Below are 23,789 nucleotides of genomic sequence, written 5' to 3'. Positions count from 1 at the left end.
TTTTATTATTTTTCTTTGTCATCTACTGACTTTGCTTTTAACAATTCCCTTTTTATTTGTGTTGTGATTTACTGGTTTACTTTACTCTTCTTTCATCTATATTCTTTCATCATACTCTTCCCAATACTTTATTTTCTATGTATTGACTACAGACTTTCCAACTTATTTTCCTTCCTTACAATTATCTTACTTTTTCCTAAGAATCCTCTTTAGTATTTAATTTTCTAGCTTTCCCTGTTTACTCTTGCAATCATCAATTAATGTGATTTGTTTTGAATTCAGTACCTAGTTAATTTTCCTTTGTGCATCTTGCATATTTGAGTAACTCTTTTCAGTTTTACCATTCATATAATTTGTTACTTGCTCATTCTCTCCTACTATTACTTTTTTTTTTCTGGGTCAAGCCTGTACTTCATTGTATCTGTTACATTGTCTGAAATGTATGACCTATATTTCTATCGCTATTTCGTCTTATGAATTGCTCCCGCCTATCTTCCCATTATTGCTTTGTTATTGAATCCTTTTGTGTATTTCCTCGCCGGATTTCTCCTTCGCTGACAGGCACAATGGGCGGTGGCGGGGCAGAGTTCAGGGTGCTGTGCCTTGCCCCTGCCACGATGCCCTTCGCCTCAGGGCTTACAACAGACTCAATAGTTTGCTTTAAATTTTGAAAATAAAAAGGTAGAGAACCATTTCCGAAAAAAAAAATATATATCACTATTAACAAACAAAAGACTTCGTAGAACTGTAACAACGTCGAAAAAAGTTGCGTATGGCGGAGACGCTTACCCATTATTCTCCTGGGTTGTTTTGGACATGAGGCCGTACTGCCATGTGTTGGCTCGCTTCATGAACTTAGTAGTGGTGGTGACGGGGCCCGAGCTGTCGCTGGACGAACATGAACTGCTGCCGCTGGTGCCGCTCGACCCTGACAGGGAAGTGGAGGGCGCAGGGCAGCTCAGTTGTCTGGGGGGAGCTGAGGACTGTTGGAGATCCTCGGCACTCTCTCGCACCTCCTTGATGTCGCCCAGACTGGTGCGTGGTTCCAGAGGTGCCTTGGATGGTGTGGAAGACGGTGGGGGGTCCAGAAATACTGAATCATCATCGGTATCAACTGAAGGGCAGCGGGACAGCGGCTCTCGTGTCCGTGATCCTATTGAGGACACAGACCTCCGCCGTCCTGACGAATTCAGCTGGGAGCAGGGGAGCCAAGCCAGCGGGGACACGTCCTCGCCCCCGCCGAACACCTCTCCTAGATCCACGAAACTCTGACAGTCAAACTCCATTTGCCGCTTTGCTTTCTGGAGTGCCGCCTGACGTCTGCGCAGAAGGTCACAGGTCTCCTGACATCGTATTTGGGCCATCTGTAAACAACAGTAAATTAAGATAATCATTAGGAGCTGGGATGGTTATTGATATGGCAGGAGGTAATGGTGGTTACTGACTGGTCCCTAACTTCCGTATGTGTGAGGGAAGGCTGACCTTGCATTGCTGCAGCAGCGTATGGTTGTTGAGTCTGGAGGCCAGGGTGGTCATGGTGGTGAAGGTGTCCTCGGGGATGGGTGGGTGCTCCTCAAGGTGGGCGGTAAGGGCGCGGGCGGCAGCGCCCACCTGTTCGGGTGATGCCAATCCCTCGCCCTTCACGCGGCCCACCACCTTCATGGCTGCTAGGGCCCACTCGTACGCCTGCAAGAAAACAATACCCCTAACTTAGTCTTTGTAACAACAGTGAGGTTCAGGAGGTGAGGGCGGAGGAAGTATTAAGAGGAAGGAGCCGCCATGACCGTGCGGCTCAAGGTGTCTAAATATTTACTCACACATTTCTGTGAAAACAACCACCCTGATGTTTCTGACAGCTCGTGAAGGAAGTACTGTCAAGTCTCATAAATATAAAAATATATCATCATCAGACACGTTCATGAAGCATGATATTACCAGCGCACTGCCTGGAAACCCTTGGCAGCATGGGGTGACGAGACGGCTGGTGGGAAGACGTACTGCACAAATAAACACTCAGCTTATGTCAGTATTTGCTTTAATGATTAGTAATTTCAGATAATCTCGTGGCGTTCAACAATCGGCCACAAAGGTCGCGGGTCTAATGGATAGTGAGGGGCGCGTGCACAGCCCTCTGGAGACAAAAGAGCGTCTGGGAGAAGGATCGCTACTTGTTTGCCGTCCGATCGGCGTGCGAGGGGACCATCGCCGCCCAGCTGTCGCCGCGCCGCGCTACCATTCACCAGTAGCTCTCCACCCCAACAGGAGTGTTCCCAGATGGGCCCCACGCCGCCGCCCTCCCCACCCATCCCTTCCTTACAGCCCCACCCCATAATAAGGCCTGTAACGCGACCCTCTGGCCAGCAGCCGGAAAATAACAAATCCTATGCATAACCCTATACGTAATTTCAACCCCCGCACCCCGACCCTCCACACTGGTCCACAAATCGTAGCTGCTTAAAGGAGTTACTGAGTACATACAACTTCCTTCCCCCTCCCCACAGGCCACTAAACTGCCTTCCTCTCCAGACTATCTCGGAAAATAGGTATAATTATATAGATTTAGGAGAGGCATTACGTATTCACTCCACCATCACACCACCAACAGCAGCAGGCTTGAGGGCGTGTATCTTGTTCATCAGTGTAACGCCCTCCCTCCCCACCCTGCCCCTCCTTCAAAGTAAACCCTAGCACGCCTCCCTGTTACATAATTCACCGATGTCGTACACAGCTTTAGGAGGACTACTGGGTTGGGTATTGAAGCAAATGAAGCGTTAATTATTTACATTTAAGTACTGTGTGTGTGTGTGTGTGTGTGTGTGTGTGTGTGTGTGTGTGTGTGTGTGTGTGGTTTCATGATGCTTTTTTGAGTTTGAATGTAGATATATATCGTAGCTTGTTTTGCATCGGTATTTGTTGTTGTTCTTGTTGTCCCTCGTCATTGTTGTACTTGGATAAGATTAGTTTGACCTAAATGCAGGCAAATTTTCAGATCTTTTGTAAGTAAGACAACTTTCCAAATACAACAACGACTATTAATCTAGAAGTAGTAGTTGCTGTCGTTACTATCACTATCATTATCTGCATCACCATCATCACCGTAGTTCTGCAGTGAGACAAGAATAAGGAGAAGGAGCAAGAGGCAGGCAAGGAGGGTGGAGGCAGTGCGGTCATCATGTAAGGGAGACACGCCCAGGAAATACACACTCTAGTCGCCGCCGCTGCAGTAAATCACGATATTGTATAGATGAAGGAGGGACAATAGACGGTCATCCAGCGGGCGGCCACCGTGTCCTATTCCCTCTCCCTTCCCTTCCCCCACTGATTCCCTCCTCCCCACCTCATCTATTCCCATCCTCGCACCACAAGATCCAAGCTCAGTGAGGATCCGCCATTTGAGACCCGGCTTCCGTATATCAGAAGTAACCCGTCATGCTCAGTGCGCGGCGGTGCTGCCTCGAGGCCTGCCAACGGTGGGAGTTACTGTTATCATACTTGCAGCCTCGATGGTGGCGCGGAGTGGAGTGATAAATTGCAAATGTCTTTTATTTTTTATTTATTTATTTTTTTATACGTGTCCAGGGAAAGTGGTTAAAAGCGACAACAAATTAAAAGAAAAGGAAAGAGAAAAGGTCAGTTTAAAGTTGCCGTTTCTAAAGAAGCTGAATAGAAAAGGGTTCTAAAAAAGGATTGGCTAATTTAGTTTCGGAAGTCTCTCTCTCTCTCTCTCTCTCTCTCTCTCTCTCTCTCTCTCTCTCTCTCTCTCTCTCTCTCTCTCTCTCTCTCTCTCTCAAAGTTAATGCATCATCAGACACTCTTCAATTAGACAAGTACTACCATACACGTAATTTTCTTCTTACTTTTACTTTATATGGACTTCTTTTTCCTTCCCTAGTGTTGATAATGTTTGTGTGCTGCTGTTCAGTGTATCCTCGGGACAGCTCAAGTAGACAAGTATATGTAATTTCGTCACAAGAGTGCTTAATCATCATCATCATTAGCCTCTTCAACCCTCTCCACTTATCTCTGTCAGCTGCCAGTCTATTCCAGGCCACCCCACTTACGTGATCCCCAAAAAGACGGTAGTTATGATATTAAGGGAAGTTAAAAGAAGTGCCCTTGATGCGTTAAATGGTCGATGATACTCAGGCACGGGAATGAGTCGAGGAAGTAGTGTTGAGGGAGGCACGGAGGACTGAGTCAAGCAGTCTTTCTCTCCCTTGGTACTCAACGCGCGTGTCAGGCTGTGGCAGCGGCGGTGATTGTAGTGTTATAACCGGATTCTCATTGCGGCTCACTACCTCTTATCCCATTCAAACTCAGTGTTCCTCCTCCTCCTCCTCTTCCTCCTCCTCCTTCTCATCTTCCTCTTCCTCGTCACGCGCGCACGTCCAGGTCATCAGCCCCATCCACAAGCATCCTCACGCTGGTTCTGTAGGCCCTCCAGGCGCACCTTTCGCGCCATACACGTCAGTCCTGTTACTCTCTATCCAGCCCACGCGCCGCGCCTGCACCAGCATCAGCCTGCAGCCAGCCCGGTGAGCAGTGCGCACCGCTACAGCCACATCAGACTGAACTGTAAATATACTTAGACAACACCCTCGCCTCGTCTTCAGTTCTACATGGTGGGCTTGCCACTACCATGCTCATATTCGCGTATTCACCAGCGGCATCGCGTGTTTGGTATTAATTTGCATTACTTTCGGGCGCCTCTTGCCCATCCATGGCGTTCCCAAGTGCCGGCCATTCACCAGGAGGAGGAAGATTAAAAAGGATACCACGGATGTTCCCCGGAACGTGGAGTGTTGGACAGATGTAAATGAGAGCGAGGTGGGATATGAGGACGAGAGGAATGAAAGGGACGAGTAGAGAGGATGATGGAGAGGCAACATAAAGTGGAGAGCCGTCCAGAAAGGGCGGCGTGGGAGAGGAGCACTGAGGTCTGGCCACGTCAGTAAGTAGACTAAATATAGTAATTGCGGTGCGTGTGAGGGGCAGGCGGGTCTGCAGGAGGCGCAGCTGCTCACCCTGCAGACCACCGCCACCGCAGCCTAAGCGGCGGCGGCGTGGCCCTCGCGTCAGGCGGGAAGCAAGACTGGTTTTTATGATGCTGTTTTTATGCGAATGACCAGAAAAAAGCTGCGCAAAGCTGTCTCTTTCTATAAAAAGGTCGAAAATTAACAGGAATAAATGTTTTCAGGGTGACTAAACCAGCAATGGGAGGCGTGTTGGGCGCCGCCGAGTGCACGACCTCATGAAAGGCTCAGTGGGGCGCTGGCATGAGGCGTCCTGGCGGCGCCTACCACCCCTGAATAAAGGGCGGCCAGCGGCCAACTCGCCCTCTAGAAAACCCCCGGTGTTTTCTCCCCCTCGTGGGGAGACAAGTGGAGTGTGACCGAGGGTGGGGAGGAAGTGACGCGGCGGTGACGGTGACTGGGAGCGGGAGGGGCTGTCGGGGTCCTGAGGGTGAAGAGGGAGGGAGGAAGTGGGTCGGGGCCATAATCGGGAGGGAAGGAGGGACGAGGTCGACGCGGCCATCGGCGGCCACACCATAGCAGTGACACCTGGTACTGGAGGGAGGGGGGAGGGGAAAGCAGGAATGAAGAGGGGAGAGGAACGAAGGAGGAGGAGGGCTGGAGGGATATCGGACTAAGGCCAGTATTCAGAAATGCTTTGCTCTCTCATCACGACTATTTTCGAAGGCCACAGAAATTATGGTTCTCTAAAGGGTTTCTCCTATTAACAATATAGAAATCTTGTTAATCAGTCATTAGAAGCGTTAAAACTGTGTTAAAAACTCGTGTCACTTCAGCTAGAAGCTACTGAAAGTAGTGGAGGTGTGGGCGGAATTATTTCAGGTTAGCAGAGAGGCTCTGTCTTAATGCAGGGAAGAAGAGAGGGGCAGTCAGAGGTTGCTGAGTACAGTGAAGGGCGAGAAAAGTGGTACAGTACAGTGTGGAGGAGGAGAGAAGTAGAGTACCGTCTTGAGGAGGAGAGATCCAGAGTAGAAGCAAAGGAGGTAAAGTGGGAGGAAAGTGCACGTTTTTACCATCCAATAGTGTAGCAAGTTGTGAAGTGAAACCATAATCTTTACGGAGTTTGCGTGTTTAAGTTTCCACAGGTACTGAAACATGTGTTCTGGAGGAGGAGCAGGAGGAGAAGGAGGAGGAGGAGGAGGAGGAAAATGATGTGGTGGGGGAGACAGGTGTGGTGGGGGTGTGTATGTAGTGGTGATCGTGACACACTTCTACAACTACTACCTGCGACCACAACATTACTGACCCCCTCCCCACGCACCCATTCCTCAAACATCCCCTTACCATCCTCCCCAACCCCTCCCTGCCTCCCTCCACACACGAACTCCTTCCCCCGATAACAACAAACACATTTCCCTCTTTTTATCGGCACAAAACAGGATCTCAGTCACACGTCCACAATTCCACGATGCAATCTGTGTTTTAATTAACTTTCTCTATTATACAATGCATACTCTCTTTCTCTCTCTCTCTCTCCATAAGTGTATGAGAGAGAGAGAGAGAGAGAGAGAGAGAGAGAGAGAGAGAGAGAGAGAGAGAGAGAGAGAGAGAGAGAGAGAGAGAGAGAGAGAGAGAGAGAGAGAAAGCAAGTAACCACAAGCACGTAAAGAAAAGAGAATAAGAAGCGGAAGCAATGGTCAATGAATCGTTTCACCTCAGGGGAAGAAGAAGAAGAAGAAGAAGAAGAAGAAGAAGAAGAAGAAGAAGAAGAAGAAGAAGAAGAAGAAGAAGGAAAGAAAGAAAAGAAAAAAAAAGAAGGAAAGAAAGAAAGAAGGAAAGAATGAAATAAAGAAGATATGGTTGTTAGTCAAAGAAAGCAATAGAAAACAATAACTACTCAGAGAGAGAGAGAGAGAGAGAGAGAGAGAGAGAGAGAGAGAGAGAGAGAGAGAGAGAGAGAGAGAGAGAGAGAGACTGTGATGAGGGGTGTTGGGTGGTGTGCGGGGGCGCGGGCGGGCTGGGCATTGTGGTGTGGGCGGCGCCGCGTCCTGTGTGAGTTACGCCGATGAGCCAGTACGGGTAATAATGCCAGGGAGAAAGTACGAGGGGCTTATGGTGGACTTTTGAGAGAGAGAGAGAGAGAGAGAGAGAGAGAGAGAGAGAGAGAGAGAGAGAGAGAGAGAGAGAGAGAGAGAGAGAGAGAGAGAGAGAGAGAGAGAGAGAGACGGTAAGGAGGACTGGGAGGTGGTCTGTCTGGCTGTCTGTCTGGTATTGTCTTTACTTTTGTCTGCCTATCTGTCCTGTTTTACTGTCTCATGTTGTGCAGTTACTGGTGGACTTTCGGGAGGGATGGATGAAGGGACAGTGACAGTGAAAGTGGCTGATGTCTGTCTGTCTGTCTGTCTGTCTGTCTGTCTGGTCTTAGGTTGTCAGCTTTTGGGAAGGAAGGAGGATCAGTGACGGTGGAAGGACTCTGTATGGTCTGCTCATCCGCCTGACTGTTTGGTTTTAGATTGTCTGCACGCTGTCTCTGTCCTATTTTACTGTCTTGGGTGGTTTAGGTGATGTTCTGTCCCTGTCTGTCTGTCTGTTTGTTTTTTCTGTCTGTCTTTGGTTTCAAGTATTTTTTTTTCTCTTTGTTTGTTGGTTGGTTGGTTTATGTGTGTGTCTGTCTAAGGTGGGTCTAGGTACGTCTCTGTTTGTCTGTCTATCCGTATATTTGTTTATCTGTCTGTCTGTTGGTCTGTTTCTTTGTCCAGTCCAAGGCGGTGTTGTTTCTCCTCCGTCTGTTTCTGTGCCTATCTTTCTGTTAGTCAGGTGTAAGATGATTTAAGTACCTGAGTCCATCTTTCTATCCAACTCTGTCATTTTACTTCAGATTAACCACATACTACTTTTAAGGACATTCTTGCGTCTAGTTTTGCTACCCCCCTACCCCTACATCCCCCTTTTCTCTCTCTCTCTCTCTCTCTCTCTCTCTCTCTCTCTCTCTCTCTCTCTCTCTCTCTCTCTCTCTCTCTCTCTCTCTCGTCACACGTCCCACCGCCGCCTCGTCACACTCCCTCACCCTGTATTTGGCTATCACGCCCTTACCCCAAGTGAGGCTGGAGTCCGTGTTGGTGTTTTTGGCGGTGGGGGGGGTGGGATGTGTGCTGTGTGGTCTGTGTCCCTTCTCTCACTTCTCCTCTTCCTCCTCCTCCTCCTCCTCCTCCATAATTCCTATCTTCATAGTCTTTCTCATTCACCTGCTTCGACCTCTTCCTTCTCCTCGTGGTTGTTTTCGTTGTTCTCTTGTTCTTCTTTCTCCTCCTCTTCTCCAAAATTGCCAACTTCATCGTCCTTTTCCAACTCCCATCTTGTTCTCCTCTTTCTCCTTCTCCTTGTATTCGTTGTAATCGTCGTTTTATTCTTCTTCTTCCTCCTTTTCCCTCCTCATATTTCCATTTTATCGTTCCTTCATTTGCTATTTCTTTCTCTCAGTTTTCTCTGTTCCCTTCTTCCTCCTTCTCCATGTTGTTGCTGTTGTTGCTTTGTCCTTTCTCTATCTCTATCGTTTTCTTCCACCTCTTCCTTTCTTCCATCTGTTCCACGTTCCCCTCCTATCCTACCTTCTTATCGTCATCGTTATTGCTCTCTTTTTTCTAATTCCTCTTCGTCTTCCTTCTCTCTCACTTATTTCCTTTTAAATCTCTTTATCCTCTCCTTCCTTGTTGTTGTTATTGTTGCCGTTCTATCTCTATTATTTCTCCTCTTCTTTCCTTCCATTCATTCCTTCTTTCATTCAATTTTTTCATCTTATCTTCCTTACCCACGTTGTTGTCATTCTCTATCCTCGCTACCTCCTCCTCTTCCCTCTTCTTCTTCTTCTTCTTCTTCTTCTCCTCCTTCTCCTCCTCCATATGTAAGGGGGAGTAGTATTTAGCATCACATACAAGACAAGGGTGTCATGTTGCCTATGATGGGAGACAAAGACCTCGGATGCGGGCACTTGTATCCGCCCCCTTCTCTCTCTCTCTCTCTCTCTCTCTCTCTCTCTCTCTCTCTCTCTCTCTCTCATTAATCTCGTCTCTTCTTTCCTTCCTTTCTCCCGCATCTTCTCTCTTCCTTCTTCTCGTCTCATTTGCTTTCATTTCCTCTCCGTCTCCGTTGATGTCTTTCTTTCTCAGGTTTCTTCTATTCTCTCTCTCTCTCTCTCTCTCTCTCTCTCTCTCTCTCTCTCTCTCTCTCTCTCTCTCTCTCTCTCTCTCTCTTTCGAAAACTAAGGGGAAAAGCAAATTAATAATACGAAGATAAAAACAACAACAACGACAACAACAGAGGAAGAAAGACAGAAAAAAAGAACATTTTTGATTCTTAGATGATAATTTTCTAAGCATACAGAGGAGGAGGAGGAGGAGGAGGAGGAGGAGGAGGAGGAGGAGGAGGAGGGCGCGGCAGGAGCATGGTGCCTTACCTTGTCCAGCAGGTGGTAGCATCTTGCGGTGTCCTCCAGGCGGTCACGAGTGTGGTGGAGGCGCTCCGTGAACTGCGTCAGGTGGAGGTGGAGCGCCGCGGCCAACTCCCTCACGCTGGCCTCCGTGTCTGCCGCCGATGACGCCTCCTGCAGCAGCGAGCCGCCCTTCTCCAGGTGCCGCTATGGGGGAGAGAAAAGGAAGGTTAGAGTTGTAATGTAACATCCTGGTAATTCATCCTGTAAAACTGGGTTATCAATTATGTGTATGATGTTTTTTCAGAGTATATTTCCTCCTTGGTCTTTGTCTTCTTGAGGGAATGTAAAAAAAAAAAAAAAAAAAAAAAATACGAAGAATACAAATAAAAACTGTATTAGTAAAGTTTAGTTAACATTTTCATGATGTTTTTCACCTCCTCCAGAAGTGGCATGTCGCTGTTTGCTTTGCCCCTACAGAATAATAATAATAATAATAAAAATAATAATAATAATAATAATAATAATAATAATAATAATAATAATAAAAAGGAATACAAGGCAAAAAAAAAAAAAACCTCAGCCTACACATAACACAATAACAATCGATAAATCTTATAATTATCTTTTCCACGACACTGGTTTTCTTTACAGTCCTAACGCTGCTACCATCTGCCTAACTCTGCGCGCTGCAAATGCCACCGTGAATAGAGCGTCGAGGGGCGGCAGCAGTGAGAGGCGCTCCTGAGTGGCCAGGCAGGGAGGGGGTCGATAGCACTGCACACCAAGAAGGGAATCAGAATCAAAAGGTTGAGTGGGATCAATAACACTGCACTCAACGTGGAATCGATAATAGGGAGGAAGATAATATCAAAGCTGTAGTGTAGAAGGGAAAGCTGTAGTGTAGAAGGGACGCAGGAAAGGAGTAACCTAACAATATCAACAGCATCGCGAGTGTTAGTAATATTAATAGTAGAATTATGAAGGCAGAGATATTAACAGCAGGAATAGTAGTAGTCGTATTAGTATTAGTAGTAGTGACGCAGCATCATCAACAGCAGTGTCAGTAAGGGACGTAAAAGCCTAAGAAAACAAGGGAAGCTGCAAGTAGCCATCAAGCATACATGTGGCAGTTCCTGTATAAAAACACGCCTGCCTTATCTAATCTATCATCCCAATCCATGGTAGCATTAATAGTGCAGCAGTAACAGTAAACGCAACAAAAACCCCGACTCTTTATCGACAGACATCTTAGTGAGACTATTATTTTTCTTCTTCCATTTTGTTGCCCTTGGCCATTGCCCCTCTTACATCAAACAGCAGCACTAACAACACCAGTAGCAGCAGCAGTGGTGGCGGTGGCAGCAGCAACAATTCAGAAGCCGCAGAAAGCATACAGCCAGCATCCCCAACACGCCTCCCCTGCCTGTGAACTGCCACTAACGCGAACCTTGGGAATATAAATCGAGGCTGGCGGGACATTAGCACACAGACAGTGGTGGCGCCTCGGAGGACGTTGTGCATCTACGAGGGAAGGTACGAATATTTTTTGGCATCACCACCGCGCCGCCTCGCTACACACCAAGCGGCCTGTCTCCACTAAACCTCCCTCCCTCCCTCCCTCTCTGGTACGGTATGAGGTATAATCAAGTCCTGTTACACCTCTCTCCCTCCCTCCTTCCTTCCTTCCCTTCCTTCACTGCCTCCTTCATCCCACTCAAACTGCCCACGAGTAGCCACCACCCGTCCGTCCCTTCCACCCTTCCTCCCCCTCCACCCTCGCCCAAGGCACGGGTGGGCGAGGGCGTGGAGGCGGCTGTGGCGGGTTGGGAGATGAAGGACACTTATTATAGTCTGAATTAAGCGCCTACACAACACCAACACACTACGTAGCACCACTTATTGTTGCTTAGTGACGCCAGCAACACTGATGGGGTGATGTGTTGTGACTATGGGAAGGGAAGAGAGGGAAAAGAAAGGGAAGAAAAGGAAGGGAAAGGAATATAAGGAAAGGGGGAAAGGAAAGACAAGGAAAATGAAGGGAAAGAAGAGGAAGGGAAGGGAAGGGAGTGGTGATGGTGGTGGTGAGGGGATAAGAGATGAAAGAAGGGAGATGGTAAAGGAAGGTGGGACTCAAAATGATATGGAAATGGGAGGTGTGCTTGGTAAGGCCGTGGTTTAGAAGGAGGAGGAGGAGGAGGAGGAGGAGGAGGAGGAGGAGGAGGAAAAGGTAAAGAGAGGGGAGACAAATAAATCTTCCCTTGTTCGCCTCACCTCCTCTCCAGCCTGCATCCCTCACCCCACGCCCCCATGACACCCCACCCTCACCCCCACCACAGTATCGGGGACAAGGCTGCCTCACACACTCACAGTCAAGAGTTGTCGCCCCCTCACCATCTCCACCCCCCACCCCCCACACCTGTACTCTCAACCACTCCCTCCTCTTTCCCAGCCACTCCTTTCTCCATTTCTGTCTACTTCTCTCCCTCTTCCTCCTCCTCTCCACCCGTCCCAGCATCTCTCTCTCTCTCTCTCTCTCTCTCTCTCTCTCTCTCTCTCTCTCTCTCTCTCTCTCTCTCTCTCTCCATTACCCTCCCGTTCTTCGTATCTCGGCTCTTATGGGGACCGTTGGAGGTAAGGACCGGTCAGCGAGTGAGTGAATGAGTGCGTTGAAGAAGAAGTAGAAGGAGGAGGAGGAGGAGGAGGAGGAGGAGGAGGAGGAGGAGGAGGAGGAGATCTGCGGTTTGAGTCACCATCTCCTATCTTTGTACTACACAACTGACGATGCTGTAGGAGGAGGAGGAGGAGGAGGAGGAGGAGGAGGAGGAGGAGGAGGAGGAGGAGGAGGAGGAGGAGGAGGGTGACAGGGAAGGATGGCTGAGATGAGAGGTGGAGAAAAGAAGTGGAGTAGGAGGTAGAAGTAATTTGAAGATGAAGAGGGGAACGTGGACTGGGAGTCGATTGTGAGAGTGGGGAAGCGGACTGTAATGATGGGGAAGCTGGGGAAGATGGGAGAGGCCAGTGGAGGTAGTGATGGGAACGGGGTTGATGGGAGGAGTTGGGATGTGGTGATGGGGAAGAGAGGAGGTATAGTGGGAGAATAGTAATGGTGATGGGGATGGATGGGGTGTGGTGGGGGAGGGTGATGGTGTGGTGGGGAGTAACTGGTGTGGTGGAGACAGGATGGAGAAGTTGTTTACTGAGGAAGAAAGTGGTGTGGTGTGTGGTGAAAGAGGGAATGTGGAGAGTGGGGAAGGGAAGGGAGGGAGTGTGGTGATGGTGTGGTGAAGGACAGAGTGGCAAGAGAAGGATCACAAACAACTCATCTTGATGCATGGCATGTCCTTTGTTTATCTGAGGGCAGTAAACAAACGATAAGGTGGTGGTGGTGGTGGTTGTGGTGGGTGGTGATGGTGAGTAGACAATACAAATTAAATAATTACTTTTGAAATTGCGCAAGTAATTAGAGAGAGAGAGAGAGAGAGAGAGAGAGAGAGAGAGAGAGAGAGAGAAGAGAGAGAGAGAGAGAGAGAGAGAGAGAGAGAGAGAGAGAGAGAGAGAGAGAGGACATTGCACAACGGTATATCAGTTATTCATTAGCATGTGGTTTTGCTTGATGGAAAACACTAATGAAATCATGTCAATTTAATTCTCTCTCTCTCTCTCTCTCTCTCTCTCTCTCTCTCTCACTCCTCTCTCTCTCTCTCTCTCTCTAAGAAAAAAAAAAACACGTAGCGAGAGGAAAAAAAAAAAAAAACACACACAACAAATGCACAGTAATAGAGACTAGGTTGGTGGGAAAATTCTCCTTCCGTTCTAGTTATTGGGAAACACACACACACACACACACACACACACACACACACACAGGGAAGTTCATGCAATATATGTGTGTGTGTGTGTGTGTGTGTGTGTGTGTGTGTGTGTGTGTGTGTGTGTGTGTGTGTGTGTGTGTGTGTGTGTGTGTATGAGTGGTTAACTTACAAGCAATTACTAAGCGAGTACAGAATGCAATCATGTATACAGTTAAGTGAGAGGGTGAGGGGGAGGAGGTGAAGGGGGTGAGGGGCGGGGGCGTCACTGGGTCACGTGTAAGGGCGGGCGGTGGGCGGGAGTGGGCGGGAAGAATACGTCACTTAGGTCATGTATTTCCTTCCTTCATTTCCTTCCTCCCTTCATGCTTTTCCTTTTAAGTCTTCTTCGGTCTTTCCTTTCCTTTCTTCGCCTCTACATAAAGTCTCGTAAGGGCCAAAGGGTCTGCTGGTGTTTGTTCTTCCTTTGTGTTTCTTCTTCTCTTCCTTCACTTTTTTTTCCTTTTTTCTTTTTTCTTCTTTCATTCTCTTCTCTTTTTTCCTTCTTTTATTTCCTTATTTCCTTCCCTTCCTTTGTCCTTTATGTTTTCCTTTCCTTTTCCTTTTATCTCCTTCCCTTCCTACACTTATTCCTTCTTCCCCTTCCTTCATCTCTTCCTTTACCTTTTTTTTTTCCCTTGACTCCTCCCTTCTTCCTTTCCTTCAATTTTATTCCCTTTCTTCTCTTCTTTCTTCTCTTCCTTCATTCCTTCCTTCATCCCCTCCTTTATCTATTCCTTCTCTCCTTCCTTCAACTCTTTTCTTTACCCCTTTCTTTCTGCCTTTCCTTCACGCTTTCCTACCTCCGCTCTTGCACTCTTTCCTTCCCTTCCTTCACCCTTCCCTCCTTTCCTTTATTGCATGCGTACCTTATCTGCCTTCTTTATTTATGTCTTGTCTCTCCTTCACTCCATCTTCCTTTCTCCTCTCCTTTCTTCCTTTCTTCCTGTTGTCTGAAAATGGTTTGTCTTCTTTCTTTCACCCACTTATAATTCCATGCTTTTCACCTTTCTTTTCTTTTTTTTTTCTTCTTCCTTTGATTTATTTGATGTGCTTCCTCCATCAGTCATGTATGTTTCCTCCTCTTCTTCGCTTCTCTTTTTCTTCTTTCTCTCTTCCCTCTGTTTTAATGATCATATATCCATTTTCTTTCTTCACCTTTGCCTTGTCTTAGCTTCTCTTATCTATTTAGTCTTCAGCTTCTTATTCCTTATTATCTTCTTTGTCTTTGTTTCGTTTCCTATCTTTCATTCGGTCATGCTTTCCATTTTCTTCTTTCGTATATTCTCTCACTCTTTTGTCTTGTGTCTATGATTCCCACATTTCTATTTCCTTTTCCTCCTTTCTGTTTCCTACGTGGTTCATGAGAGGTGGAAAATAATGATAGAAGGAATGAAGAAGGACTGGGGGTGGGAGAGAAAGGGAAATAATAAAGGACGAAAGGAAGGTGTGATAAAACAAGGGGTGAAGGAGTATGTAGGACGGAGGCATGATAAAAGAAATGAGGGAGATAATGAAGGAGGAAATGATAGGGATTTAAACGGCAGGAAATGAAGGCATGAATGACTAAATGAGTGAGTGGGGGATGAGAGAATAAGGGAGAAGGGAGAGAGGAAGAATGAAACTAAACGAGAAGAAATGAAGACATGAGGAAGGAGGAGTAAATGAGGATGGGAAAGGAGGAAGAGAAAAAGATTAAAAGCATGACTAAGGGAGTGAATGAGAAGGAAGAAGAAATAGGTGTTATCGGAATGAGTGAGTGAGTGAGTGACTGAGTGAAGACAGCAACGAGGCAACCAGGCTTAACCCACGCCCGCCCAAGTGTCTAAACTCATGATTACACGCAGCTGTACCCGTGACTCACACACATACACACTCACACACACACACAAGGAAAGGACCACATAAGGCGACTCCCATCACTACCATGACTGAATGAGTGAAGGGGGAAGTGACCCAAGATGACCCAAGCCAAGGTGAAGGGGCGCCAGACAGCGGAAGGGGGAGCAGGAAGGGCAAGGGAAAGGGAAGAGCGGATGGAAGAGGATGGGCGAGGGATGGAAGGGGTGAAGGGAGGCAGGGAGGCGTGATCTAGTCTGCCACCCCCTTCCGTGACCTGTGACCTCCCATGACCCCCTCCCCCACTGACCTCTCCGAGACCCGTTATGTAACTGAGTGAAAGGATAACACTCGCTAAAGGAAACTGTGTGTGTGTGTGAGAGAGAGAGAGAGAGAGAGAGAGAGAGAGAGAGAGAGAGAGAGAGAGAGAGAGAGAGAGAGAGAGAGAGAGAGAGAGAGAGTGATTCATGGCACTTGTAAATAAACAAAAGCGTGTGTCCATGAACTCGCGTCGTGTCATGTGTGTGTGTGTGTGTGTGTGTGTGTGTGTGTGTGTGTGTGTGTGTGTGTGTGTGTGTGTGTGTGTGTGTGTGTGTGTGTGTGTGTGTGTGTGTGTGTGACTCACGGCAGCTCCCCACCACGTCAACAAAAGTGTGTACGTGTGTAGCCATGACCTCGCGTTGCGTCACCACAGTCACACATAACTCTCATCACCTCATCACCATAACCTCCATCACCACCACCACTGTCACCACCATCACCCCTCCTCCTTCAACACCTCATATCCACCCATCATCCTCACTTCATCACCTCCATTACTATCTATCTCACAGCCAAGGAAGGGACCTAATGATCAGTTGCTGTTTGCTTATCTTATGTAATCCTAGCGCTCATCCTCTCAACACCTCACTATCCCCATATCATCGAGCCTCTATCACCTGTCCCAGTTTTCCTTCATCTGGGGCACCAACCACTCGCGCACGACCCTCCCCGCGCACAATGGGTCGCGGAGGGGACCGGGTCGTCGCCGCTGACCCCGCCAGTCACGGTACTCACACGACTTGGGACGACGACTGGGGCTGGTCGGCGGGAACAAACCTTCACTTGACTCGTGGTAATTAAGTCAGGGCGGGGCAGAGCGGGGAGTGAGGAAAACGAACACTGGTTTGAGAGAAACAGGTGAAGGGATGGTGCGAGGCGTGGGGGGAAACACCTGCTAGACCTGGACACTAAAACGGCGGACCATTTTTTGAAACACTTCTGCGTCACATCTCCACTGCTTTCAAAAGGCTGTAGTTTAAAGTTACGCGGGTTTGTACAGATGTTTTTATGTTTTTAGTGACAGATCAACATTTCTACGTTATCAGCAGGGGAAACACTCTCGAGAACCCGGCTAACATTTTTTGTGGTCTTTGAAAAATAATGGTGAGAGAGAAAAGCATTTCTGAATGGGGGCCAGGGCACAGAAAACGAGGCTTTTACGGGGCAGGGTGAGGAGATGGAGAAACATAAGGTGATTGCAGTCACGACACGAGGGCAAGGGAGGCGATGTATGGAAGTGGGACGAGGACAAGGAAGCCATTGAGAGAGAGACGCGACGAGATGTGGCTTTACAGGGAAGAAATATGCAGAGATGAAAGGCACGTGGAAAAGAAGTAACAGGGTATGAGTTTTTGGGCGGGAGTGTCGAAGCAGGGCACGGGGCCAATGAGTCACGGGGCGGGACGGCCTGGTGGGGAGGCGATGAAACTCGTCTAGGGGGTTGGGAGGTTGGGGCACCCGGTCACTTCCCGCTGCCGATGGTATCACCCAAATGTGTTTAGCGAGTTTCTCCCCCCGCGGGGGTGGCGAGGCTCGGAGCGTTTTGGTGGTGGTGGTGGTGCGTTATGTCTTCTCTCTAGTCCTTCTTTTGCTTGTCCTATGCAGATACACACACACACACACACACACACACACACACACACACACACACACACACACACACACACACGGGAACCACTACTACTACTATTACTACTACTATACAGTAATTACAGCAGCAACAACTACTCCTACTCCTTTCTACAACAACAACAACAACAATTACTACCACAAACACAACACCACAACCATTGCTACTGTACTGCTCCTAGTCTCTCCACCCTTTGTTCTAAACCTCACCCGCACCGCCACCACCACCACTACCAGCACCACCAGGGCCCTCCACGTGACCAAGTGTTGACGCAGCGCTCTCGTCACCCATCGCGGGGTCAGAGGTCACTACAGCGAGGTCCTTAAGAGGGACCTGCAGCGCCTCATTATGGGGGGAGATTTATTTTTCCAGGTGAAGGCGTCAGGTAATCTCTCTCTCTCTCTCTCTCTCTCTCTCTCTCTCTCTCTCTCTCTCTCTCTCTCTCTCTCTCTCTCTCTCTCTCTCTGTCTATGCCTCTCTCTCTCCTCCTTTCCCTCCCACACTGATACGATCTCCAAGCAGATACCGCCTACACTCTCTCTCTCTCTCTCTCTCTCTCTCTCTCTCTCTCTCTCTCTCCTCTCTCTCTCTCTCTCTCTCTCTCTCTTCCTTCACTTTTCCTTACTGCCTGTTACCTCACCCCCCTTCCCTTCCATCTCCCATCTCCCTTCTCTCTCTCTCTCTCTCTCTCTCTCTCTCTCTCTCTCTCTCTCTCTCTCTCTCTCTCTCTCTCTCTCTCTCTCTCTCTCATAAAAGCACTATGGGGGGTGCGGGCAGGGAAGTGTTTTGTAACTGTGAGTGTGTGTGTGTGTGTGTGTGTGTGTGTGTGTGTGTGTGTGTGTGTGGGTGTGTGTGTGTGTGTGTGTGTGTGTGTGTGTTCATCGACTGTGACATAAACATAGATATACGCAAACATAAATAAATGAATAAAATAAATAAATATACAACGCGCGCGCACACACACACACACACACACACACACACACACACACACACACACACACACACACACACACACACATCAAATACCATCACAGGGTGTTTCCACAAAAGTTTGTAAATTATATGAAGAAAACATTCTATTCTAAAAAAAAAAAAAAAAGTGTTTTCAAGGGGTAAAAGTATGTCAGTCAGTCAGTCAGTTAGCCAGTCAGTCAGTCAGTCAGTCAGTCAGTCAGTCAGTCAGTCAGTTAGTTAGTTAGTCAATCAGTTACCCACATAATTATTCAGTTAAGTAGTCAATTAGTCAGTCATTCAGTCAGTTAACCAGTTATTCATTTAGTCAGTCAGTCAGTCAGTGAATCAATTAATTAATGAATCACTTCGTCAACCAGTCAGTCAGTAAGTCCGTCAGTCGTGTTAGGAAGTGGTAAAAAAAACTGACTAACTTGAAGAAAATGGTTGAGAAAATGTTGTTTAGCAGAGAAAGTGTTAGCAACGTGGTCACCTTAATGACTGGAAGCATACAACAGCTGACGAGAGAGAGAGAGAGAGAGAGAGAGAGAGAGAGAGAGAGAGAGAGAGAGAGAGAGAGAGAGAGAGAGAGAGAGAGAGAGAGAGAGAGAGAGAGAGAGAGAGAGAGAGAGAGAGAGAGAGAGAGAGAGAGAGAGAGAGAGAGAGAGAGAGAGAGATTTATGCATACTTACAAGACTGGAGGGAAGGAAGAAAGGGGCGGAGGGAGGAAAGGAAATGGAAAGGAATGAAAGAAATGGAAACTAGAAGGAAAACAGGAAAAAAGATGAGAAAAAATGTGAGGAAAAAGAATAAAAAGAAATGTGGAAATATGAAAGTTCAAGAAAGGGTGAAAGAGGGATAATAAAAAGATGAAAGTGGTAAGAGGAGAAGAAGAGAGAGAGAGAGAGAGAATGAGAAATAGGAGAATGATGATGAAAGTGAGGCAAAGTTGATTTATACGGAGGAGGAGGAGGAGGAGGAGGAGGAGGAGGAGGAGGAGGAGGAGGAGGAGGAGGAGGAGGAGGAGGATTTATCTTCAAAGACTACTACTACTACTACTACTACTACTACTACTACTACTACTACTACAACTACCACCACTATTTCTGGCTCCCATTTCCCACAGTCCTCACTACCAACTCGACACTAACTAATGAAACTAAGATGGTGACCCAGACAACACCACGACGACCACACCGCCGCTCAACCACACGACCGTTTGACCACACGAACAATACGCCTAAATCAACCACACACCACACACCAGCACCACCCACAGAATCGACCGTCCTAACCACACACCACACACGCGCCACAGTTCAAGGGCAAAGATAAAATGAATTAACCACACTACCATTCTGTCACATAGGTAATCAGCCATATAGCCAAATAATCTAAAAAAAAAAAAAATAATAATAAATAAAAAATAAATAAAAAAAAATTGCAATACAAAATCTTTCAACTATATTTTTTTTTTACCATTCATGCCATCATAATTAACCATACATACTTACTTACCATACCAGAAAGAAAGGGATTAAAAGAAAATAAAACGACATACCTGAGAAAAAATTAAAGAAGATAAGAAAAAGACGTAATTAAGGCAAACCAATCGTAAAACCAAGGATGGGTTAGATATGTAAAAAAAAAAAAAAAAGGACAGGAACTTAAAATGAACCACCCAACCATACAAAAGGACCAGACGTAAAGGAAGGAAGGGATAGAAAAAAAAGGGAAGTCTAGAAAAAAATAGTCGAATTATAAAGAGCCAAAAAGAGACTAAGGAAGAAAAAAAAAAGAAAGAAAGAAGGGGGTGGATGGGGGAACACGCACTTAAGACAAACCATCCTTCCATCCTTCTTTCAAACAGCCATTCCAGGATGTGATACCTTTAAGGAAACTAGTGTTGTGTTTTCTGCTGCCTAAGAAGATTAAAGAGAGAAAGAAGGCTCGACTTGACTCATAAATAGATAAGACCTGCCTTGTGTAGATCAACCGGCCTTTTGCAGCCTCCTTATATTTCTGTGCTCTTAAATAGATAGATAGGCAGGTAGATAAACAGCTGAATAAACTAAATAATCAATGCTCGATCTGTATATACACACACACACACACACACACACACAGACATACGATAGGTATCTGAAACCTAAGATCGTCTTTCGGAAGGCGCGGGTGACGGAGCCTCGCCGCCGGACAGCTTACATAATAGCGTCCATTTTGTCTCCGTCAGGGCTTAATGGGCGGGGAAAATGGGGTGGATGTCCAGGAGGAGGAGGAGGAGGAGGAGGAGGAGGAGGAGGAGGAGGAGGAAGAGGAGGAGGAGGAGGAGGGCTAACTGAGTACGTCCATATAAGATTACCAATTAGAATATACGACAGGTTATGGATCAGAAAGTTAAGGAGGAGATAGACGAAGATGACGAGGAACACACACACACACACGCACAAAAAAAAAAAAAAAAAAAAAATTGCAAATCTGGGAATGCTACCATGATCAGGTGTGTTCAGACGGTCACCCATCCAAACGCTAATCAGACCCAGCGTTGCTTAACTTCACTGATCGGACGACCGGTGGTGCATTCAACGTGGTATGGTCGGTGGCAGTTTGACGGAAAAGAGGAGGAGGAGGAGGAAAGCAGGTGCACTCCCAAACTATTCTCCTCATGGGGGGGTGACACGAGAAACTGCCAGTCCATTGTCCCTTTCTTTCCTCCTCCTCCTCCTCCTCTTCCTCCTCCTCTTCCTCGGTATGGTTGGCTGCGGTTAAGGTGCCGTGAAGGAAAGGAAGAAGGCGAGAGGGAGGAAGTGAAGGAAGGCGCGTGGAACCAAACAAGACAGGTAAAGGCGAGAAAAATAATAACAATGTTCACTTGTCCTGCTAAAGTTTTCCTGCAGTATTCTCTCTCTCTCTCTCTCTCTCTCTCTAGTCTAAGCCAATTCTTCATTTTCCACCTACTTAAGTTCTCCGTGTCAAATCGTCAGTGGTAATTAAGAGGAGATTACCTCGACTAAATTTTAATCTTCTTTAGACATTCCTGAGCTTTTTATTTTCGCCAACTCATTAATAATTTCATTTTCACCCGTCCCTCTCTCTCTACCTACCTACCTATCTACTATCTATCTACCTCACCTGCCTATCAGTCTTCCTATCTACAGAACATCTCCTTTCAATACCGAATTTCAGGTTTATTTCATTTATTGAGGCAAAAACTCGAGGGGCGAGGAGACAAGGGGTACGAGAACATGAGAACAAAGACCATAAAAAAAAACAAAAAAAAAACAAGTGGGTTTAGGTTTACGCTGCTGTAGTAAAGCCGACTTGATGCCCTCTCCTAAAAGCATTGGCAGGGTGAAGAGGGAAAAACAGTGGGAAATGGAGGTTGGGAAGGAGGAAAAGGTTAACGGAAGGTGAAAGGGAATGGAAAATATTGGATAATGGAAAAGGGAGGTAGAAACAGAGAAAGAACGGGACGGAAAGGGAGGAAAAGTGAAGGAAAGCAAATGAAAAAAAACTGTGGGAATGCAAAGGTGAGAGGGAAACAAGGGGCAAAACAGTGGGAAACAGGAAGAGAAGGGAACGGGGGAAAGCAAAGGAAGGAAAAGAAGGGAAACGAGATGTATTGGAAGAAGAAAAACAAACTACAAGAAACAGAATAAGGGGAGGAAAAAAGGAAAGATAAAAACAAGGGAAAGAAAGAGTGGGAGAGGAACGGGAGGGAAAAACAAGAGAAAGAGAGTGAAAGAAGAACGGGAAGAGAAAATAATCATGTGGAAACAGAAGGGAATAAAGAAAAAAAAAAACCCGGAAAAGTAAGATGGGAAAAATTACAGAAAAAAATGAGTGATGAAAAAAGCTGAGGTAGATGGAAGATAAGGAAAGGAAAGTAGAAAAAATAAACACAGGAAACACAAGGTGAAAAGAAGAAAGGAAAAAGAGGGAAAACATAAGAATGAGACGAAAAAATGAAGGGAAAAACCAGGCGATTATCGTTCAAGTTATTTAGGAGTGAAGGAAAAGAACAAAGGAGAGAAAGAGAGAAAGAGAAAGAGAGAGAGAGAGAGAGAGAGAGAGAGAGGAGAGAGAGAGGAGAGAGAGAGAGAGAGAGAGAGAGAGAGTCTTTCCCTTGATAAACTTCTGGATAAGCTCATCAGCGGAACTGCAGGTGGCCGCGTCGCTTCCTGAACGTTGCACGGAGGAAGAGGAGGAGAAGGAGGAGGAAGATGAGGAGGAGGAGGGGGAGGAGGAGGAGGGGGAGGAGGGGGAGGAGGAGGAGGAGGTGTGGACAGCATGGCCCCAGGGTACTGTCAGTGGTGGTAGTTATGTTGTGTAACTACAGAGGTGGCTTGGGAGTGTTTTGTGTTGGTGGTGGTGGTGGTGGTGGTTGTAAGGGTTATGGTGGATGTATCGCAGTGGTGGTGGTAGTGGTGAAGTTGAAAGTAAAGTGGTATTGGTGGTAGTAGTGGTGATGATGGTGATGGTAGTAGTAGTAGTAGTAGTAGTAGTAGTAGCAGGACCAGTAAAGCCAGACTGCCGTAATGGAAACACTTCACTCACAAAAAACACTGGGATGACTGTGGTTAGGAAGACTGCTACTCCCTCCACCCCTACCACCTCCACCTCCTCCTCCTCCTCCTCCTTCTCTGCCCTCCTCCTCCTCCTCCTCCTCCTCCTCCTCCTCCTCCAACCTCCCCCTTCCTCGCATACTCTAACCCCTTCCTTCCAGTCCCTCCCTTCCATCTTTCCCACTGTCCTGCCCCCTACCCGTGCTTCCAACTCCTTCCCCCCACCCCTTCCCCCCACAAACGGCCTTGCAACCCTCCCTAAGGTCGTCCTCACCAACCAAAAGGAATTTACGACATGAAAATCCAGAAGAACGAGACGACCTGGTAGTGTGTGTGTGTATGTGTGTGTGTGTGTGTGTGTGTGTGTGTGTAATAATAATAATAATAATAATAATAAACGGTTTATTATTTAGGCAGTTGACAAACTGAAAATGTACATAGGGGATGGGGAAAAACTTAACATTAATCCTAACGGTAAGACTAATCTAGGAGGGAAATACTATCGATTGATGGCTCGCACCATGGTGGGAATCGCACTGAGTCTGTACCGGTCCGTGCGCGGCGCCTTCAGGGGCGTTATTTTGTTGTGGTGTCTGGTGGCACGGACAGGGCGAGGCGCGTCGGGCGGCAGCATGTCTCTGAGACGCGGATGATGCAGTAGTCCCTTCCCAAACTTCTCCAGAGCCTCTCGGTGCCTGGTGGATATTCTGGACAGACTCAGGGTGGTCAGGGCTTCTTCATAGGTGGTGTATGCAGGGCCAAGGATGACCCTGCACGCCCTTTTCTGCACACTCTCTAGCTGTAGCTGTTGAGTGTGTGTGAGGGAGGAGGACCACGCTGGGGAGGGCGTACATGAGTTTGGGGAGGATGAAGGTGAGGTACACCCCCCTTAACTCATCTGTCGGCGTCCCCAGCGACCTGAGTCTGCGCAGCATGTACAGCCTGTAGGTAGCTGATCTCACGGTGCTGGCGACATGCTGCTTCCAGGTCAGCTGGTCGTCCACCGTGACTCCGAGAAGCTTGGCACATTGGACCACCTGGAGGGGGTGAGGGCCCACTGTGAGCCGGGGAGGGGGCACTGGTACAGAGGAGGTACAGAAATGCATCACCACAGTTTTGCTGTGGTTGATGGTCATCCTGCTCTCCTCTGTCCACGTCTGCAGTCGCTCCAGAATTGCTTGCAGTGGCGAGTAGTCCGGGTTCTTGTTGGAAACTGGGACGCCCACGGTG

The 23,789-nt window shown here is 47.4% G+C and overlaps 1 protein-coding gene across 1 annotated transcript in view; it reads right to left on the bottom strand.

The window, feature by feature from the left end:
• LOC135111472 (triple functional domain protein-like) overlaps positions 1-23,789 on the bottom strand; it is a 105,375-nt gene that overhangs the window by 7,446 nt on the left and 74,140 nt on the right. Inside the window, exons 2-4 of the mRNA XM_064024788.1 lie at positions 9,427-9,606; positions 1,483-1,686; positions 790-1,364 (exon numbers count right to left, since the gene is read on the bottom strand). Coding sequence (XP_063880858.1) covers positions 790-1,364; positions 1,483-1,686; positions 9,427-9,606 — 959 coding nt within the window. The remainder of the gene's footprint in view (positions 1-789; positions 1,365-1,482; positions 1,687-9,426; positions 9,607-23,789) is intronic.

The sequence above is a fragment of the Scylla paramamosain genome, chromosome 22 (genome assembly GCF_035594125.1).
Source record: "Scylla paramamosain isolate STU-SP2022 chromosome 22, ASM3559412v1, whole genome shotgun sequence".
Classification (NCBI taxonomy): domain Eukaryota; kingdom Metazoa; phylum Arthropoda; class Malacostraca; order Decapoda; family Portunidae; genus Scylla; species Scylla paramamosain.
The sequence above is the reverse complement of the archived record's forward strand: the minus strand, read 5'-3'. Positions and strand labels throughout refer to the sequence as shown.